This window comes from Cyprinodon tularosa, unplaced genomic scaffold (assembly GCF_016077235.1).
Source record: "Cyprinodon tularosa strain WSP-4 unplaced genomic scaffold, ASM1607723v1 ctg162, whole genome shotgun sequence".
Lineage (NCBI taxonomy): Eukaryota > Metazoa > Chordata > Actinopteri > Cyprinodontiformes > Cyprinodontidae > Cyprinodon > Cyprinodon tularosa.
Window position 1 is genome coordinate 1,065,658 of NW_024038460.1, and position 21,843 is coordinate 1,087,500.

The 21,843-nt window shown below is 40.8% G+C and overlaps 2 protein-coding genes across 3 annotated transcripts in view; one reads left to right on the plus strand and one right to left on the minus strand.

Moving 5' to 3' along the window:
* The window catches only part of c6 (complement component 6), a 37,466-nt gene extending 35,925 nt beyond the window's left edge, over positions 1 to 1,541 (plus strand). For both annotated transcript variants that reach the window (XM_038280654.1, XM_038280653.1), the window contains 2 exons: positions 766 to 1,010; positions 1,105 to 1,541. In XM_038280654.1, coding sequence (XP_038136582.1) covers positions 766 to 1,010; positions 1,105 to 1,286 — 427 coding nt within the window. In that variant the 3' untranslated portion in view covers positions 1,287 to 1,541. The remainder of the gene's footprint in view (positions 1 to 765; positions 1,011 to 1,104) is intronic.
* A 1,966-nt stretch (positions 1,542 to 3,507) lies between these two features.
* The window catches only part of LOC119780585 (complement component C7-like), a gene marked incomplete at its 5' end in the record, with an annotated part of 18,337 nt that continues 1 nt past the window's right edge, over positions 3,508 to 21,843 (minus strand). The window contains 11 exons of the mRNA XM_038280666.1: positions 3,508 to 4,029; positions 4,113 to 4,291; positions 8,465 to 8,561; positions 8,707 to 8,898; positions 13,216 to 13,348; positions 14,831 to 14,918; positions 15,060 to 15,231; positions 18,009 to 18,237; positions 20,853 to 21,019; positions 21,134 to 21,247; positions 21,601 to 21,843. The exon at positions 21,601 to 21,843 is cut by the window's right edge and continues 1 nt beyond it. Of these exons, the coding sequence (XP_038136594.1) occupies positions 3,851 to 4,029; positions 4,113 to 4,291; positions 8,465 to 8,561; positions 8,707 to 8,898; positions 13,216 to 13,348; positions 14,831 to 14,918; positions 15,060 to 15,231; positions 18,009 to 18,237; positions 20,853 to 21,019; positions 21,134 to 21,247; positions 21,601 to 21,843 (1,793 nt within the window). The remainder of the gene's footprint in view (positions 4,030 to 4,112; positions 4,292 to 8,464; positions 8,562 to 8,706; positions 8,899 to 13,215; positions 13,349 to 14,830; positions 14,919 to 15,059; positions 15,232 to 18,008; positions 18,238 to 20,852; positions 21,020 to 21,133; positions 21,248 to 21,600) is intronic.

The following is a 21,843-nucleotide window of genomic DNA, read 5'->3' on the forward strand; positions in this document are numbered from 1 at the left end:
ACTGATTAAACTTCTTTACTCAAGTAAAAGTAACAAAGTACAGGCTTGTAAATTTACTTAAAGTATAAAAGTAAAAGTAGAAACCACTTTTTTCATGGCGTTGCCTACATTTTAAATGGATGTCTGCCAATAGGACTAGATCTCCGTTGTGTTCATTTTCAATCATCTCGTCGTCCATGCTACTATGCTAACGCCACCCGCCACCAAGCTGCAATGATTTGCCGCCAATGAATATCGCCGAATCTGACGATTCATCTTGTAGTGGTGCGTCAAATGCAACGTAGATTCACATCCAATTAGATTGAATTTGGTATTGATGACGTGAAAAATAATAATGGTAACTCCATTGAAATGATTCAAAACTAAAGTAACGAGCCAATTTTAAAAAATGTAAGGAGTAGAAAGTACAGATATTTGTGTAAAAATGTAAGGAGTAGAAGTAAAAAGTTGCCATAAAAATAAGTAGTAAAGTAAAGTAAAAATATCAGAAAAATGTACTTGAGTACAGTAACGAAGTATTTGTACTTCGTTACTTCCCATCTCCGGTTTTAGGTTTAGAAAATGATCCATTGATTATTCCTTGCTGACCGGACTTTTCCTCTAATATTTGTCCTCTATTTGTTCCCATTCGTTGTCTGATTATAATAACAACCAATGTCCAAAGAGACACTTGAAAAAAGTATACAACAAGATTTTTCCGAAAGCCTTTCTGCTTGGAAGGAAAATGTAAAAAAAAATCAACGTTTACATCCCTGATGTCTTTAGTTCACAGTCGGAGAGTGTGTGCATCCTGAATGTAAACTTGGATGTAGCCGTGTCGATGTCGCCCTGCTCCTTCCTCGCCGGCCGTTGCCACGGTGACCCACTCTTCTACATCACTGATGGCGTGTGCGACTCTGTTGATCCTTCAAAACTGGAGTGGGCAAAGTTCAGAGCCAAGATGTCTCTTAGGAGTTCTTTGCACGTTCCCTGCGACCTGGACACCTGCTTCGACTGGGAGACCTGCTCCGGTGGGTTCAGTTGACACTATTTGTGTGTTCTAAATGAATTTATGAAGTTTATGACAAGAAAGTAAGGTTTATACAACATCTCTTTGTTTTTTAGCCACTAAAAAGTGCCAGTGTAAAGCTGCTCGAGACTGTCCCAGAACATCGGACCACATGTTCTGCGTGAAGCTGAAGTCCACAATGTTGGTCCGCAGCATGAGCCTCTGCGCCATGGCAGCTATCAGATGTATCGGACATGAGTTTGAAATCCTCAATGAGGGTGTTTGTGAAAGCAGATGATGGCCCAACTCCAGTTTTTATTTACCTAAAAGTGATCTTTTATATAAAAGGGATAAAAATACATTTTAATGTAGCTAGATATGATAGTTTGTCTTGTGTTTCACTGTGAACCTTTGATGGACTGGCGACCTGTCCTGGGTGGACCCCTCACCCAGAGATCGGTCAATAAAGATAGTCCTGGCAGCATTTCCATTTGACTAACTACATGTTATTTTTACTTACTTGTGCATTAAAAGTTATTATTTAAAAACTGTACAGACATTTCTTTATTTTCCAAATAGTTGCTTGCATGTTCCCAATAAGAATTTTCAATCAGCGATGTCAGGGTGTATGGTGTTTTCTATCATTCATTTTAATAGCACTTTGTCCAAATTTATTTTATGCCTCAATAAATTTGAAACAAAAATTAGGTCCAAACATTTAGATTTAAATTTCTATGGAAAAGTCTGAATATTGTTAGAAATTAGCAGAATAAAGTGGCCAGGCTCTGCCTCAGGAACAACATGAAGCGTTGCAATGTCAAGGGTACGCTCAGGGCTACGCAGTTAAAGCTCATATTCAGAATTCAAAGTTCTTAAAGTACTTTAAATATCAAATTATTACATACTGTTCAATAAATTATAAGTGTTTACTGGAGGCATCCATGTTTGTCAAAGAACACTACTGCCACCTACTGGTTTGTGACGTCACGGTGCGGTATCGGCTGTTGATCAAGTCCCAGTGCTGTATCTGGTGTTTGTCACAAAGCGCTATTATCCAAGTCATCTTGAAAACATTCTTCTTCCAAATGTTGGCTACATATTACGTGTTTTTTCTCTGGCCAGAAGTTCGATGGCAAATCCTCCCTCTTCAAGTTGGCGATCCAACGACCAACCCGTCCGTGGAGGATCAGGAATCAGAAAGGTGAAATAAAAAATGTTTGTCTCCACTTTTACCCGATGTATTCCAGCATCCAGCTGCCATGCACGTGGGCATTGTCAGTTTCACTATAGCTCTGGTGAATTTTAATGGTGAAGTCCTCTGGAAATCTTCAATAATTGTTGTTGATTGCAGATGTGTCTAGTAGTTCCCATTGATTTTGCTTGTAAAGCGGGGAGAATGGCGCTAGGCTTACCGCACCATGACGTCACTGCTGGAAGACGGCAGGAATGAGGTGTTACTATATTTGGGCAAAAATGGCCGGTGATGCTAAATGCATTAAATGGAGCCTAGGTGGAAGTTCAACTGAATAAACTGATTATTCGCCTTCATCGACCTACGACAAAGCCAATTAGCTTTAAACCACGCCTCCACGAAAGCCAATCAGCATCCAAAGTTCATCTTAAAATGCCTCCGGTCCGCAACTCGTCTGCTACCTAGTGCGCAGTCGGTGGTTTTGCTGTGTGACTTCATTCAAATGAGCCAGTTTCAACTGACCTCCAGCCCCTCCTCCACCATCGTAGCTAAAACTTCATCAGAGTTTCATTCCTCCGGGACTCTTACAGCCTTTCACGTCTCAATCCAACCAGTCCGGCAGAAGACCGCCATGTTGAGTCTGGTTCTCCCCAATGGGGGGTTTTTCCTCTCCACTGTCGCTTCATGCTTGCTCATCATGGACAGGTTCTCTCAACCTGTGTTATCCAAGCTGGACTTCCATCTTCCAGGTCCCTGAGTGAAGCTCTAGTATCAGCTCACGCAGTCCACTGGATCTCCCCATAAAGCTCAGCAGACCGTCTCACTAACCAGCAGTCTATAGACTGACCAACTTCATCTATCTCCACTCCACCACCAGTTTCAGGCCTTTAGACAGTATTTAAGACATATGGCAAGATAATTATTAAAAATGGATAACTACTGTATTGTTTCAATACAAGAAATTTTTTTTTTTTTTTTTGTGAAATGGCTCCTTAATCCTTTAATCGACAGTCAACTTTAGATCGATTCCCTAATCAATCATTTAAATCCCTTGTGGAAATGTTGCTATTTCCAAATTCAGAATTTGGTAAATTTCTATTTTAATTTCTTTCACGAATTTCAAAAATGGGATCTTTTGATCTAATATACAGGATCCTCTATGAGACAGATTCCCAAAGAACGGGTTGGTACCACTCGGGGGTCATGACACCCCAAATGGGGGTGTTGTGAGATGGTTTTAAAATTAATCCCTTCAAATATATGGAGGCCCAAAATATATAGTGAAACACATGAATGTGGATGTCGCATGAAATGAAAAAATGTCCTATGAAATACATAGATTTAAGTTTTATTTAAAAAAAATACTGTAAACACACCATTAATTATGAAAAGAACAATAGATAATTCAATCTTCTATTTAATTTTATGAATTTAATAAAAATAAGGGATAATAATATTCTAATATAATGATTTGAGGTTTATAAAACTGATAGCTTGAAATCCAGAAAGCAGCTAAATATGTTAATTGATTTCATCTTCAATCCAACCCTAAAATAGCAACTCATGAGGTTTCATTGTTAGTGTACAAATCATTTCTTTTTACAGTTCAGAAAGTAAAAAAAAGGTGAAATATTTACAGATGACCAGGAAGAGTTAAAACATGTCTGTGTTTAACTTGGACAAGCGTCCAGGCTGATCAGACGGAAGGCCTCGCCAGCACACATCCTGCTCCCCACCTCGCACTCTGTCATGGTCACTGCGGCGCCATCCTCGCCGGGGCTGACGCACAGGGGGGCGGAGTCTTCAGGGCAATCTGACGGACTCTGACAGACGCATTTTCGCTGGGATTCTATGTTTGAGAAAAGAGTTTTGTTTAATTGTTGAGTTTGTTTTCTTGGATTTTTCATCAACGATCGGGATAAGCGTGCTCACCTTGACAGATTGTCCCTGGTTTGCAGTCGTCACATGAGCTGAACGTCTCATCAGGTCTGTCACAGTCAGCAGGCCCAGTCGGCGTGATGCTCCGCCCCAAACACCTCAAAGCCCCCAGCTGACAAACTCCCAATAACAGATTTCTGGGACCGACCCTGGAGCAGAACTGCACAGATGATCTGAAAAAAAAAATATATATATATATATATTAAAACACTTGTTTGGTGTTGTGTAGCATTTTTACCAGAAGCTGGTATTGCAGTTACAGGGAGACTAAGAGTTGTTGTCACATATTGATGAGCCCCTGAGCAAGGCACTTAACCCCTAGTTTCCTAGCAATCGGTGTATGAATGTGTGGGAGTTCTGCAAACCGGCTTCATTGTTCTGATGTTCTATCTGCTCAGCCTGTTGTTGTGTTTGCAAGTATGTTGCTCTGACACATAGACATTACTTAGATCCTATAAGTCGTTATGTTTTGGAAAACTTTCGGAAATGTGTGTTTGATGTAAACACCATGATTTCAAAGCCATTTTTTTTTTTTATCCTGCAAAATCAAATTATAAATGCTGCAAAGGAGAAAAGGTGCAGTCAAAGAAATTAGAGATCAGCAAACCTGAAACATGCTGCAAACCAGGAGTGGAGCTAGAGGGGGGCGGGATGTGCACTGGAACCTTCTTAAAATTTGATGGCCCCCAAAGTACAAGTTAATAAAAGCTGCGAAGTGATTTAAGCGCTCCAGACCACTAGAGGGAAAAAATCATCAACTCATATGGGACAAGTAGTCTCGTGAGACCATCCTGATCTCGCGAGCTTTCAAGATTTCACTCGCTAATCAGTCTGGAGACTCTCCGTTAAAGAAAATTTGGAGCCTTTCACCAAACGAACGTCCAATCAGTGTTGGCTTTGAGGCGGGTTGAGGTGTGACGCAACGAGAAGCGCGACAGTTCAGTCTAAAGAACATGGCGGCTTCAGCCGATGAAACTAGCGTTAGCGTGGCTATTGAGCAAGTTTTATCGGAATTACAGAGTATTTCTTCACTGAAAGAAGAGCAAAACACTGCTCTGGAGGCTTTTCTCAGAGGAAAATATGTTTTTGCTCTTCTCCCAACTGGTTTCAGCAAGAGTTTGATCTATCAATTGGCTCCTCTTCGTCGTCGCTCTGTTAGTACGTCATATTCTTCATTGATCTGATTGGTTTATTTGGCCCGTCTATCACCAACATAGGCCAATCAGCTAACCAGTATTTTCGCCCCTTCCCAAAATTACTTCAACAGAAGGTTTCCAGATGGATATGCGGAGCAAATCCATCTGGCGGAGTCAGGTTATGGGATCAGAGCCTTGAGGCATAAACAGTATGCTAAGGGAGATCGTTCAAAAAAACAACTTCCAGATGTTCTCTTGGTTGCACCCCATTTATGTTTTTGCTGAAGGTCCGCTGGTCCAGCGTTCGTGGAACGCCCTCAGCAGGGTCCTGGAGGGTGCATGGGAGTTCGCCCAACCAGTCTACATGTGCTTTGTGGACTTGGAGAAGGCGTTCGACCGTGTCCCTCGGGGGGCCCTGTGGGGGGTTCTCCGGGAATACGGGGTGCCGGGCCCTTTGATACGGGCTGTCAGGTCCCTGTATGACCGGTGTCAGAGTCTGGTCCGCATTGCCGGCAATAAGTCGGGCTCGTTTCCGGTAAGAGTTGGACTCCGCCAAGGCTGCCCTTTGTCACCAATTCTGTTCATTACCTTCATGGACAAAATTTCTAGGCGCACCCAAGGTGTTGAGGGGATCCGTTTTGGTGGCCTTAGGATTGCGTCTCTGCTTTTTGCAGATGATGTGGTCCTATTGGCTTCATCAGGTCGTGATCTGCAGCTCTTGCTGGATCGGTTCGCAGCCGAGTGTGAAGCGGCCGGGATGGGGATCAGTGCCTCCAAATCCGAGGCCATGGTCTTGAGCCGGAAAAGGGTAGAGTGCCTTCTCCGGGTCAGGGGGGGTGTCCTGCCCCAAGTGGAGGAGTTTAAGTATCTTGGGATCTTGTTCACGAATGAGGGAAGAAGGGAGCGGGAGATCGACAGGCGGATTGGTGCAGCGTCTGCCGTGAAGCGGGCGCTGTACGGGTCCGTCGTGGTGAAGAGAGAGCTGAGTCAAAAAGCGAAGCTCTCGATTTACCGGTCGATCTACGTTCCTACCCTCATCTATGGTCATGAACTCTGGGTCATGACCGAAAGAACGAGATCGAGGATACAAGCGGCCGAAATGGGTTTCCTCCGTAGGGTGGCTGGGCTCTCCCTTAGAGATAGGGTGAGAAGCTCGGTCATCCGGGAGGGACTCGGAGTAGAGCCGCTGCTCCTCCACGTCGAGAGGAGCCAGTTGAGATGGCTTGGGCATCTCTTTAGGATACCTGCTGGACGCCTCCCTGGTGAGGTGTTCCGGGCACGTCCCACCGGGGGGAGGCCCCGGGGAAGACCCAGGACACGCTGGAGAGACTATGTTTCTCGGCTGGCCTGGGAACGCCTTGGGGTTCCTCCTGAAGAGCTGGAAGAAGTGGCTGGGGAGAGGGAAGTCTGGGCCTCCCTTCTTAAGCTGCTGCCCCCGCGACCCGACCCCGGATAAGCGGAGGAAGATGGATGGATGGATGAAGGTCCGCTCCTTAGATATTATAACACAGTAATGTTTATGTTCTAATTCCATATAATTTTATGATCATCTCCCGCTAGAGGTCTGGAGTTCTTCGATTATTTGCAGCTTTTTTAACCTGTAGCTGTTTGCATCATTTTTTGTTCGCCTGAGTTTTATTTTTTTATTTTGTGCTGTGAGCTAGTATCATTTTTTCAAGTTCGCTTATTTATTTATTTTTTTCAGTTTTCAGGACCTTCTAAATTTGCTTTGAAACCATGGACTTCCACTGTGTTTTCAACAGTCTGTTACCACAGACTGTTGTATATTGTGATTTATTTATTTTTATATTTATTGCAAAAATCACCAGTAACCTGAACTTTATCTTGTGTCTTGCTTGCATACCTGTCAAATTTATTATTTGAAAATATGGAAAATTTTACGACACCTGCTGCAGGCTGTCCAACTACCCCAGTCAAGCTCCAGTATCCATTATATATTAAGACACGTGCACAATAAATCCAAAATAAAGACTTCAACCATTACAAACTACAATTGGGTACTCAGAATTTGACTCACAATGCTAGTGACAGTTCTGTTTTAAAAGGCAGATAAATGTTCTTTTTTAATATAATTTGGTGGCGCAGTGGTAAGCGCACTCAACCCATGTACGGAGTCCTTAGTCCTCCCCCTGGCCGACTTGGGTTTGACACCGTTCGAATCCCTTTGCTGCATGTCTCTCCCCCTCTCTCATACCCCCTTTCCTGTCAACCTACTGTCATAAAAGAGCCTCTAGTGCTGTAAAAACTTAAAACAAAACAAAAAACGGGAAGTTTATGGAAAACTGCTAATACAGGAGGATGGTAGAAAAGAGGCGTAGAATTGGTAGTACCCAGCAAAAAGCTGTGCTTCTCTGTATGATTAAAAGATATTGGCAGATTAAAGTCGTAGGGAAGCAGCTGTTCCAACCGTTGCATTTCCGAAATCTCCCGAGTGGTGCCCGACTTTACAGGAGTGAATAAAGTGAATGTGATTGGTAGTTTATCAAGGGGGCGGGATGGTTCTGGCGGAAGGTTCTCAAGCAGGTTTGATTGTAGCTGGTTTGTCGGAAGCATCTTGCTAACCAGTTAGCATCTTATTGCTAGTAGGTTCCCAATGGGAAATTCCATTGCGACCAAGTAGCACTAAATTGGTGACTTAGAAACGACGCTGTCAAGGAACGCTATGGACAGCAGAAACATGCAAGAGGAGGAGAGTTTAGTGTCGGAGGTTGTGGATGAGTCTCCTCCGTCATCCATTTTTTTAATTTAGAGAAGGAAAGCGGCGTCAAAGATGTTGTGGAAGAGGACGCCAGGGCGGCAGAAGCTTGGTTTGGTGTAGAAGGCTTACAGCTGTACATGTTTGAGTCCTTGCCTCGCAATGCTGCCAGTTCTGACCGTTGATATATGATTGGCCGAATTTAGGTGTTCAGGCTGACGTAGAACTAACTGGCCTGCATAAGATAATGTAAACAAAACACCACAGTTTTTAAGACAGGATTTTCTAAATGTTGAAACAATATTGTCTGATAAAGAGTACATTTATATACACGTTTAAGCCAGAATTATTTTACATTTACAGTAAATATGATTTCCTTATGACTTTAAATAATATACAAAGAAATTAAGCATCATTTCTACAAAGTATTTTCTTAGCCTTTCTTTTGTACATTTTTAAGCTACACCAACTCGGTTCTTAAACATCGTACTCACTGGCATTCAGGAGGCATTTTACAGACACACTCAGTCTTTCCAATCTTCTCCCATGGTTTACACTTCAGACCAGCTGGTGGAGGACGAGCTGTTAACACTGGGCAGAAACAAAGAAAATGAATTTAACAGAAAGTTAATCGAAAGCTCATCGAACTCTTTAGTTACTCTACAGCAGCAGACTTCTATGCATGTACTCTGACATCCTCAAAAAAAATTAATGCAAACATTGCTCACATAAATACCTGTTACACATTGAATATGATCAGGAGATGGAGACCACTGCAGACTGGAACTGCACATGATCTCAGAGACCTGACCGTCCAGCACCGACCCTGCGGGACAGGACAGCGACACTCTGTCTCCAACTAGATAGACCTCCTTGAAGGGCGTGGCTTCAACTGAGCTGTGGATTGTAGGAGTTCCACACTTGGAACCTGAAAAAGAGGAAATTTGAACAATATTAATGGAGTTTAGTCTTTAATGTGGTGTTTGTGTCTCCACCAACTTAATGTCTTGAAGCAGAGGTTCCCAACGTAGGGGTCAGGACCCCTGCAGGGGGTCACGACACACCAAATAGTTGGTCTTTCACAGTCATTTAAATTAATCACTGAAATATATGGAGCAGACGTGTTCACAAGTCATTTTTTGCAAGTCCAAGTCAAGTCTCAAGTCTTGAGAGCTCACGTCCAAGTCAAGTCTCAAGTCTTGAGAGCTCATGTCCAAGTCAAGTCTCAAGTCTTGAGAGCTCAAGTCCAAGTCAAGTCTCAGTCTTTAGAGCTCAAGTCCAAGTCAAGTCTCAGTCTTTAGAGCTCAAGTCCAAGTCAAGTCTCAAGTCTTGAGAGCTCAAGTCCAAGTCAAGTCTCAAGTCTTGAGAGCTCAAGTCCAAGTCAAGTCTCAGTCTTGAGAGCTCAAGTCCAAGTCAAGTCTCAAGTCTTGAGAGCTCAAGTCCAAGTCAAGTCTCAGTCTTGAGAGCTCAAGTCCAAGTCAAGTCTCAAGTCTTGAGAGCTCAAGTCCAAGTCAAGTCTCAGTCTTGAGAGCTCAAGTCCAAGTCAAGTCTCAAGTCTTGAGCGCTCAAGTCCGAGTCAAGTCTCAGTCTTGAGAGCTCAAGTCCAAGTCAAGTCTCAAGTCTAGAGTAGGCCTGTGGCAATATTAAATTAATCGCACAATAAATTCTAATCACATGATTACTTAAAATAAGTTCAATAATTTGCGGGCTTGCTTGTTTCTCCTTGTGTTTTCATCTCCTTCACTGAGACGGTATAGCTTAAAGGTCGCTATTATATCTATGGAATGATCATTATCTTGAACTAGTAAGTGAAAAATACATGCTTATATGTCACGTAGCGTTGCATCAGTGACGTCATTGCTACATGACTGTAGACAGCCCCTCTGCGTTTTTTTTGTTTTGTTTTTAACCTCTGCTGTGTGTTGGTAAGTAGAGCAGCGATCAGTCAAGTTAGTAAAACAAAAAACACTTAAGAAATAAAATATTGTTCACAAGTCGGAAATCGCGAGTCTAAGTCGAGTCTGAAGTCATTAAATATGCGACTTAACTGCAACTCGAGTACGAGTCACAAACTCGAGTCCCCACTTCGGATATGGAGCCCAAAATATATTATGAAAAACATTAGGGATGCACAATATTGGGATTTTGGCCGATATCCGATATGCCGATATTTTAAAACTCATGTAGCCGATAACCGATATCGATACCGATGTTAAAGCTGGACAAAAATAAGTAGTCATTGAAAATAGCAGTTTTGTTATCCATTTCTGACACTTTGAAAAATAATATACTCAAATATATTTTCATATGCTGATATCAAATTGATTTTTAAAAACGCGGTATCGATCTATTTTACTTTCAACATCTCGTGAAATTTCATCGTTCTGTTACAATCTCGTGATATTTTGCAAATTCTTGTGAGATTTTGCTAGTAAAATAGATCGATACCGCGTCAATATATCAACATATAAAAATATAGCAATATTTCGTGAATTTTCGGGGGATTTGGTAGCATAACGATGACATATAGCAATATTTCATTAGTAAAAGAGATTGATATGGTGTTTTTAAATGGCAATATATCAGCATATGAAGATATTCTGATATTTTAATGTATCAATATTTTTTCCCTCGTCTTTAGAAGTTTTTAAGTCTGTAAAAAGAAGTTTTTGAGGAAGAAGAAGTAGTATTTTTTTTTTTTTTTAGACTTTAGAAACTCAGAAGCTGATCAAATATCGGGTTAAATATCGGTGGGGTGGCCGATGTCCGATATTCAGTTTTAAGGCCGATACAGGCCGATACCGATAGGGGGCCGATTATATCAAGTATCCCTAAAAAACATGAATGTTAAAGGTATAGTGGAAGATTTTCTTTTTCCGGGTGGATCATAAAAATAATTGGTCCTGCTAACTGTCAATCCTTCTGGTGATATGTTGTGTACGTAAGGCCATCCTATGTGCTCGTCGCCATTTTCACTTATCGGTGGTGAGTGTGACGTAGAGGAAAAGTAGGAAATCTTATGGAACGTAAACTTGTATGAACGCTGCAAACAGCAACTTTTAAACAGTGCGTGCACAAGAAGACATTGGCCCGTGCATGCTCTCATAGGCGTTCCGTTCCCTCTGGGGAGCGGGTACAGGATTGTACATGTGCATTTTTTCTTTAAGTGGAGAGGGCAGGTCTTTTTAAACATTTGCAAAAATCCTTCACTATACCTTTAATGTGCCCTGAAATTAAAGAATGTACTATAAAATAGGTGTAAGGTTTATATTGATTTAAATATAACATTGAATATACCATTAACCCTTTAAAACCCTAAAGATCTTAAATGGGGGTAATAACTCAGAATGCATAAAATTCCAGCAGGTGGAGCCATTGTGCGCAGCCAAAAGTTCCAAGCCCCACAGCTCTGGAACTGTTATAGCTAGAGGCAGTGGCGGTTCTAGACCAAATGTTCCAGGGGGCCAGGAGGGGGCCAACAGGTTTTCATGGGGGCTCAGAAAAGCATGAAATAAAAAAACATGGCAAGAGATTCAAATATATTAAGAGTGCTGCATGAATGGAAATGTCTATTCAATTAGGTTTAATTAAAGCTATGTATTATTAGGTCAATATACATTCACAATACAGGAATTTTACCTATTTTTGACTTAAGTTAAGTTAAAATTACCGTAAAAAAAAAAAAAAATCTGAATTAGAGGTCAAGAAAAACTGATAAATTCAGCCATAAAAAATAGAGCAATTTGTTTTGAAAAAAAAACATTTAGCAGATGAAAACTGGGATCCTATCTCACTACCACTGAAGCTATCACCTTTATCATTTTAAAATAATTAGTAAAACTGAATTTGTAAAGAAAAAAAATATAGATATCCAAAGGACCTATTAGTAACCATGTCTGTTCCAGTCCATATTATCATTAGAATTACTCTAAGTATTATGTCTTCGGTACAGGGGCCATAACAGGGGCACTGGCCCCCGTTGGCCCCTGTCTAGAACAGCCCATGGCTAGAGGTCTGAAATTTTCTGCATTTTTGGTTGACTTGATGTAGCTTTTTCCTCAAGAATGTCTTTATTACTGCTGTTCAAAAAAGATTTTCCGCGAGCAAACTTTGAGTCATGTTTGAACTGATGCACGTTGGTCTCAGTTCTAGTGACCCAATTTTAATTTATATATTAGGAAACTAGATGGTGTTAGCTTTCAAATAATATATTGCACATGTAACTTGGGCTTACAGTTCCTAAGTTATTTGCTTTTCCATTTGGGTATGCAAATAGGTGAGGATTACCCAAAATGAGGTGAAGGTTAAGAGGTTAAATTATAAAATGCACAATAAATCATTTACACAGCAGGGGGGTGGCCCAAGTAAGGCAGTACTGTTTTTGGTAAGAGGCTGAAAAGTTTGGAAACACCTCTCTTAAAGCAACACTGTGTAACTTTTGAGCCAAGTATTAATAACTTTTCAGCTCAATATTCAGCACTTAGTGCATATCGATGATCCTTTTGTGCTTCTCTTCCCTAAAACACGCCCGTGTGAGTTGAGGGTCAGATCCATCACTGAATGGGTCATGTGACCAGGTTTGTCACAGCCTAAGCCTTAGCTTCCTTTACACAAGCGCTAACTTAGCTAAAGGTTATTAGCCAACCAAACAGATATGACCCTTACCTAATCTGATATATGTTTGGTTCTCTGATGAAGGATTTAATCTAGAGCAGGGGTTTGAAAGTGGTTCCCGTGTGGCTGCAGGTTTTCTTTTCAACCAAGCAATAGCTCACCACACTCCAGTCATCTCCTCAAGTCATCATGTTCAGATTGGACTCACTTTATGAGGTGACTGGAGTCTGGTGTGACATTGCTTGGTTGGAAAGAAAACCTGCAGCCACACGGCCCTTTCTGGAACCACTTTGACCCCTATGAATGTTGCCTTGACTTTTCCAGTAACTCCTGTAGCTCTCCTAGTGGCTAAAGGTTATGGAGTTGCTTTAAAGTTTCTTTAACACTCAATTATTTAGTAGTAAACAGAAACAAGCCGTTAAAAAAGGTTAAGAAACAGGATAAAAATTGAAATATTCACAATAAACACATGATGAGAAACACAGGAGATGAGGCACATATCTCTAAAGATGGCTTAATTTTCCTCATTGTGACACCAAAGTAATCAGTTTTATGCCTACTAAATTCTAAAAATAGTCATTTGAAAGTCAGCTGTAATGTGGTTAGAAGAAAAGACAAAAAAAAAGCTTACTTTTACAAACCCTCGCTTCTGTGCTCCATTTCTGGTTTTCGCCACATGTAGAAATGGCACTTCCCATGAGATAATAGTCCTCTATGCAGGAGTATTGGACTCTGCTTCCAACCATGTAAAATTCTTCAGGATTCTATAAAAAAAACAAAACAACTATCAGTATTTAAACCTTTAAACATAACATTAAATTTAGCAGCACTGTTAACCACCCTTTAGTGGTGGGGTTCCTCAAGGCGCTATAATCGACCCCATATTCTTCTAAAATCATAATTGTGAATTTAAGGTCTTCTCCCGACTGGTTTCGGCAAGAGTAGCCTGGCTTTTAGTACGTCATATGCTTCATTGATCTGATTGGTTTATTTGGCCCGTCTATCACCAACATAGGCCAATCAGCTAACCAGTATTTTCGCCCCTTCCCAAAATTACTTCAACGGAAGGATATGCGGAGCAAATCCATCTGGCGGAGTCAGGTTAACAAACGATGGCCTTAACTTTGTATCATGTCAGGGATTTTTTTCTTCAGCCTGATCAGCCCAACATTCCTGTCACTAACCTGTGTTTCCCATCTCTGCAGAGTATCGGCCCTGCTGACGCCCAGCCGCTCGCGTAATCCTTTTTGTTTAAAAATAAATCCTGTTGAAAATCGTCCTGGTCTGTCTGTTGGCTGATTATCACCAATCTGTTTCACCAGTTTTCCGCAGCTATTTATGCTGCTTACTGTACTTTCCTTCCATCAGCATCAGATTATTTGTGCTGTTGTGAGTCTAACTCTAGTCATCAAGTGAGTCTCATCTGTTATTCTGATCTTGACCTGTTTTCTGCTTTGGATATTCAAGTTTTTGCCTCGTATTTGCCTCCTCTGTCTGTTTTGTTCTTTACTCTATTTCCTGGATTCTGCCAGAAACCGATCCTGGACTGTTTCACTGACCTCATCTTGTGTTTCCCATCTCTGCAGAGTACCCGCCCCGCTGACGCGCAGCCGCTCGCTGTAATCCTTTTTGTTTAAAAATAAATCCTGTTGAAAATCGTCCTGGTTTGTCTCTGAATATTGGGTCCTTGTTTCTTAGGTCATCACAGTTAAGGAACCAAAGTTCAGTCTCCTCGTTCCCACACGGATTCTGAGAAGGCTTTATTACAACCCAGCCACTAACCTGAGCTCTCTTCCTCAGTGGTTCCAGTTCCCGCTGCTGACTGGGTTCCTGCTTGGTTTGCTGACTTAAAGAAATTTGTTAAATGTTATTTTTGTCTGGTTGAATGTTGGCACTTCATTCTGCTTGATCCTGGTCTGGATCACTACATAAATTGTACCGTTTTTCAGGTTTCCCTTCATCTTGCTTTCCAGCTACAGAAGACATGACTTCCTAAGCAGAGGGAACTAAGGGTGCAAGGTAAATAGCTAGTGATAGCAATCCTGTCTTAATGTTGTGACCTATTTATGCAAGAATTTGTATTCATCACTAACTCCGGCAGTCCCTTTCCTCCAACTTTTACATCTCTTTAAGTTTTTCTAACCTTAACTGCTTGATTACGCCACAGCCTTTAACCAAAAAGTATGGAGCAAAGACACTTTATTTAAGGTGAGAAAGAAAAAAAAAAGGTAGGTGTCAAATCTCACCTCAATGAATCCATTCTTCAGGTTTGGAGGAAGTCCACACCTTTTTGGTGGAGTTATAGAAAGCCCAAAGCACTGAGGCTCAATCATCCTGAGTGGAAGCAATGATCCAGCAGTCCATGAGTGAAAGGTGAATGGTAACTTGATCGTTATTTATGTAGAACGAGCTCATTTACAGCTATAGATCAAAGGAATAAACATCTTTTCTTTTCGATTTTTGAAAATAACTTACTGTAAATATTGGATATTTGGTTCTTCACACGGTTTCTGTTCCCTCTGCTCCCCGATGCAGTGCTGGCCACCTCCTCTAGGGGCAGGGTTGTTGCAGCCGCGGGTTCTTGACCTTTGCCCTTCAGAGCAAGAACTCCAGGATGACCAGCAACTCCAGCTGCCATGGATCACCCCTGGAGAACAGAGGGAGAGGGCATTTTACTGTGCTCTACATGACCTATTGTTTCTAACTTCATATCAAAGTGTTGCTTCAAAGCAGACGTTTTTCTAACTTTTGAGCCCCTGATGTAAAAAAAAACATTGCATCAGAGTGTAGACGCCGTAAAATGACATCAGGACTACTTTAATGTTAGCATCTAATTTATTTCTTTACATTTTTTATTATTTAGATAGAACTTTATTGTGCATTTTACAGTGTAAGGGGTTATTTTCTTTGAATTATGAATTAGATTAATCAATAAAAAAATGTAACATCTAAATATTTTTTAATAATGATAGTGATCCTCATTTCGTAGCCCCCAGGGTGTCAGTGACCTAATTTTAATGGAGTGAATTAAATTTTGAAAAAGCAAATTTTTTAAAATAATAATTGAAAATTGAAAATGAAACTTTAAGAGATGTTTTAATATAAGAAACATTATAAGAGTACCTTTGCTGTTTTCTTAGATTTTTCTTCAGTTACATTTTTTTCTAATTGACATTTTTTTTCAATTTATTTTCACATATTTTGTATTTTGAAATGTTATCTTTAACATTTCAATATTTGATATTTTACAGATGGCATTTTGTTTCCTGCTGGGGCGGGTTTTCCTCTGGAATGAGGAGAAAAGACTCATTTCTATTGGTCTGCTGGACGTTAGAAACATTTTTATTGGTTAATGTACGCTTCAAGTTTTTCTATAGACCTTAAAGTGAAAAGAACGTTCAAAACACAATTTAATAATATTGTGATTCATAAAACTCAATCTGATGAAGAGAAATTTGAAAAAAATTGAAAATATAAATATTTCTTTCAATATAAAAAAAGAAAAAATTATTGAAAACAAAATCTGAGCAAAACAGCAAAGTGACCCAAAAAAAACATTTTTTAATAAACAGTTTTAACAAGTTTTAACTTTGGATAGTTTTTTTCTTTTTATTAATTTCCATTTACAAAACATGTTCTTTCCTTGGAAGAATAATGCTATGTTCACACCGCACCAACGCATGTGGGCGGAGCTAAGCGGTGGAGCACAGCGGAAGGAATATGGTGGAGCGCAGAGCGGTTTTCAAGTCAAAGGCCGGAGCGAGGATTTCGCTTCGCTCCGTTGCGCTCACAACAATCAATCAAAGTCAATGGAATAGACTTTATTTAAATTCATGTTTGACTTTAAACCTAGGCCTATGCCTATGCTTTAGTCTGTGCCTATAATCTGTTCAATGGCGTAACGACACAACAACAGGCCCGTAAGCAACATTATCTGGGTGGAAAGAGACGGCCTAGTCCACAATTGCGTAGGGGGCCCCTAAGAGGTCGGGGGCCCCTAAGCAACTGCAGTATCTGCTTACCGATAATTACGCAATTGAATCTGTTACAGTCTAATGTTTTAACTTTACCACGGAATCGCCGAGACGAGGATTGCATATTGTGTGATAAAAAAGTGGGATCAAATATCATAAAAACATGCACTAACTATAGTGAACAATACAGAGTGGGTTAACATAAAGTGATCTTTGTGGTAAGAGCCTGTTTTTGAAAATGGATCGCATACATGCATTATACGTTATTTTCTCATTTACAATGGAATGCGAAGTGACTTTTTTTTATTGTAGTCTAGTAAAATAAATTAATTAAATAGGAAAGGCGGGGGAACATGAATGGAGCGAGGTGTTATGTTCACAGCTGGGAAACAGTGCGATAATTTAACTGCCAGTTAAATAAGACAATACACATGTATAGGTCACATGATTAAATCAAACGTCGTGTGTCCCAGAGCCCTGGCATAATTACATGAAGGAAAAATGTCAGAAAAATGCCTTCTCATGAAAATTTGAGCGGTCGTGGAGCGATTTCGCCGGTTTTGAGCTGAGCGTCCTGCCGCAACTTTTAGTGGCGGAGCGAATGAGCGAACATCCTCCTGTGCGGGGATTGCGCGGCGCTCCGCTCTGTTCTCATGCTCTGCACTGTACGCGCTTTGAGCAGTAAAAGAAGCCGGTTTACATGCTAAGTCTATGGTTGACGCATATCGAAAGGTTCTGCAGCACGTCTAGAGCAGCAGGAGCAGCGCCTCATGAGGTTCCGAGCATCTGAAGCAAATAATGCACTTCACAAGCAGCAGCTTGTTTGCTTTTATTATCTTGGCGCCTGCAGTTTGTACCACATACCTGAAAAAGGCTAACATCTACTTTCAGCTGCCACTAACAGTAGGAGAAAACCCCCAAGAGGCGACTGGGCCTGATGTAGCTGCTGCTGGGGCTTCCTATTGACAGCGTGCCATCGGTCGGAACGCCTCTGACTGAGAAATTATGTTTGATGGTAGGATCCTAATCTTAACTGACTGCACAGATGGTGTTTTAAGACACACAATCTACTGGACGCTTCAGGAGCATCAAAGCTGCTCTTGAAGCGCATCAGACCTTAATGTCTACAAGCTTAAAAAATTAAGCAGCAGCTTTTTGATTTTCAAAGCGTGTCTGGTGTGTTTGTAGCACACGTAGTCTTTGGGAACCAACGCTTTAAATAATTTGTAAGGCTGTCCTCGAGGGCTTGTGTCCTGATACTCTTAGATGTGTCTCTTCTTCAACATACTCTGATATGTGGCCATTAAGGCAAGGAACACATAAAAGTAGCAGGACACCTGCAGTCCACATTTTCAGTTTGAGACTACTGTTCTGAAGTAATAATAAAAAAAAAATGTAGGAAGGAAAAAAAACGTCTTTCTCAACCCTGTTTGCTGTTAATGTTGTTTACCTGGCTGTCGTCCAGTCTCAGCTCCCCTCTCACAGGCCGGCCCTGATGTTCCAGGTCTGCAGATGCAGCGACACTCCGTGCCTGTCAGCAGCGGCTGGCCGTTATTCATGCAGGGCCTGCAGTGGCAGGGATGCTCCTCAGCCAGGTACTCCTCTGTCGCTTGCTTCAGGTAGAGTTTTTTTAACCCTGAGCACTGAACCTCTTTCACCAGCTCATACAGGGGACGAAGCTGGAAGACAGATGTTCTAACCAATCAGGAGGGACGATGACCATTTGGCCAATAGATATGTATCTCTATCAGAGAGGGTTTGCCACATTATAGAGTTGCACCAATTTAAAGGAATAGTACACCCAAAACATGATTAGCCCTCATTTTCTACTCACCCCCATGCTGAACAACACTCTGGAGTACTTTTTTGATATCTCAAATGCATCTGGAGATCTGGGAGGCTTCTTGCTGTCTGCTGACATTCAAATAATGGAGGTCTATGGTGCCCGAGACAGAAAGGTCCATAAAAGTCCACAAAAAACGTGTCAATATTCCTCCATACTGCTCGTCCAATGTATTCCAAGTGTCCTGAGTGGGTAGCGTCCAGAATTTACTCGAAACAAAGTCATTTAGAATGTTTTTAGAGCATAAACAGTAGTGTATAGGATTTCCTGAAAGCGCGTTCACGATGCTACGGAAACCGCGGCAGACCAAACCAGACGAAAGTGCGCATTCAGCTCGGCAAAGAACTCATGCTCTTCCTCAACACTGAAGTCCTCAGACATTTTTCTTTCGTTGTTTCTTTCTTTGCACAGGTAAACAGCACATTTCTTCTTCTACGCTTGCATTATCGGCAGAGCAGACGCTGAATGCGCACTTTCATCTGGTTTGGTCTGCCGGCTTCCGTAGCGTCGTGAACGCGCAGGTGCGCGCTTTCAGGAAATCCTATACACTACTGTTTATGCTCTAAAAACATTCTAAATGACTTCGTTTCGAGTAAATTCTGGATGCTACCCACCCAGGACACTTGGAATACATTGGACGAGCAGTATGGAGGAATATTGACACGTTTTTGTGGACTTTTATGGACCTTTCTGCCTTGGACACCATAGACCTCCATTATTTGAATGTCAGCAGACAGCAAGAAGCCTCCCAGATCTCCAGATGCATTTGAGATATCAAAAAAGTACTCCAGAGTGTTGTTCAGCATGGGGGTGAGTAGAAAATGAAGGCTAATCATGTTTTGGGTGTACTATTCCTTTAATAAATATTATGATGGGGAGTTTCATTCAGGCAGACACGGCTCAGCTACAGGCATCCTGAGGTTTTACTTAACCTTGATTGCAAATCAGCTCAGTTTTTACACAGTACATTTTGTAGTTAAAGTAAAACTTACATACAACACAAATCTGAGTGCATTTGATCCCACTCTGAATTAGTGTTAGATTAACTCTCTACATAGTGCATATCTTACTCTAGTTGTTGTAATAACCCTAAAAGAGTCAGTTTATTCTGACACTGCATATCTAACACTGTGGTGGCCTAATATCCTTAAAAGATGGCAGTAACGGACAGAGGCGATGCTAGAGTCTGTGGGGGCCCAAAGCAAAAAATCCTAGGGGGCCCTACCGACCAGTGTTCATCACCATTATGTTAGGCTATAAATAATCTGACACCAACGAAAAATGTATTAAATAAAACCTTTTTTTTTATTCCAAATGTTCTAAACATGAACAACCTTGTTATTTTGGAAAATATAAAAGAATAAAAGTAAAGAATAAATTAATAAATTAAAATAAATGTATAATAAAATAAAAAACAGTAAACAGTATAAAAAAAACAGTAAATTACTTGAAAAACCCAATATAAACTTTGTATAAAATATAAAGTATATTAAGTGTAGTGAAATTATTGGGTTCTTATACTGCTTTCAGAATTGCTGCTTATGGGCCTTGGCTTGTGCAAATGCAGACACTAAGTCCTCCAGATCCAAAGACCTTTGCACACTATACTCTATAGAAATAAGCGCCAGTCCTGAAAGTCTCTCTTGAGACATGGTTGACCTCAGATAGGTTTTTATCAGCTTTAAAGAGGAGAAACTTAGCATTCACTTAAAGCTATAGCTGCTGTCTCCCCGTTAGAAGACAAAGTAGCATAATTTCAATGACAGCAGTCATTTACTGTTAATGTTATGCTTAAATCATTATCTGCTCCACTTACCACTGTCTTTCTTTCTTTTTGCTTCTTCTTTTTTCTTCTTCTTCTTCTCGCTACCAGATGGATAGCTCCTCTTTATTTTCCTACAGCTTAGTTACTGAATTGCTTTCCAATTTAATTCTGTGAATCAAGTGTATGTGATTCACAGAATTGAAGTCTTCTGCCGGGGCGCAAGCGCCAAAAAACTTATTTCATTTATGTCTTTATCTGCTTCTGTCACCTTTAAACCCAATCGCACTGAGCCTGGTTCTGCTGGAGGTTTCTTCCTGTAAAAAGGGAGTTTTCCTCCCCACTGTCGCTTCATACATGCTCAGTGTGAAGGTTTTCAGAGAGTCAATGAGTCGATGCAATCAGCTGGTTTTCCTTAGATAGAAATATTTTGAAGAGGATGATTGTGTCACCTGTATAAATAAATTGAAGGTTTTTCTAATTGCAGCTTTTCTCTGTGTTAGTCTCTCTAGGTTGAATTGTTTGTGAAAGTTGTAACAAATACAGGCTTGTCTGTTTTTCTGTATGTTGCTGCAATGCATAGCCCCTCATGGGATAAAAAAAAAGTTTTGATCCTGACAGAAATATAGAAATAGAATAACCCCAACAAACAAAATATAAACAGATTGTATAATTATCCTCTTTCTTACCTTCTGATTTATCACGTTAGGGAAGTCTTTGACAGATGAGGCCCAGTCATTATAGATTTCTCCATTAGCTTCTGGATTCTGTAGATCCACAACAGATAGAGCACCAATGAAACTGGGATCTCCTCCAACAATATTGACCTTAATGGGCATCTTGTTCGAATGGCTTTCTGCAAAGAATAACAATAGTGTCTGATTAAACATCAATTAAGAACTTCAGTCAGTTATCTATGTAAATCTGAGGCAGAAATTATAGTTTAAAGGTTGCAATAACTTTAACTCACTAGCACTGGATTCCAGATGTTTCTTTAGTTTCTCACATGTGATTTTGGTTTTTTTAAAGAAGAGGAAGCGCTTCACTTTCTTCCAACATCTCTGATATTCAATATCTGTCACACCTTTCAAAAAAGAACCCATAAATATCACACAATGCATAACGCCTCATGTCTCTGCCAGAATCAACATATACAATACTTCTTATTGTTGCAAAGTGCCAAAATTGTCCAAATTCATTGTGAAGTTGGTCACCGCAAAACCCCTCAACTTTAGCAACAAACTAGCAACAAAGGAAAGTAGCACGATATCGAATAGGTGAAAGTGTTTTCCTTAAAATTTTGCTGACCTTCATCACACTCTACGGTGCAAATGTTGGTATATATAAATTCCCATTAACTGCTGATCATACTGTTCGAGGGTTTGGGGGATTTTTGAACATATTAACAGTAACAGTTATCAATTATTAAGTCCTTACTGTGGGATGAGTGAGATTGAAGGTCCAATTCCAACAAGCCTTGGTATTCGCCTCCGAGTGAACCCTCTGACATGTAGTGAGTGCCAAAGGTCTTTAGCACCTGGCGGTAGGCTGAGTAGTCGTAGGTAAGAGGCAGAGAGGACAAGGCCTTCCAGAAGTCTGCAGAAAGAGTCAGATACTGGGGGGCAGAGTTTTGAAACTGGGCCAGTTCCACTCTGTTTTTCAAGATTATAAGTCTGTGAG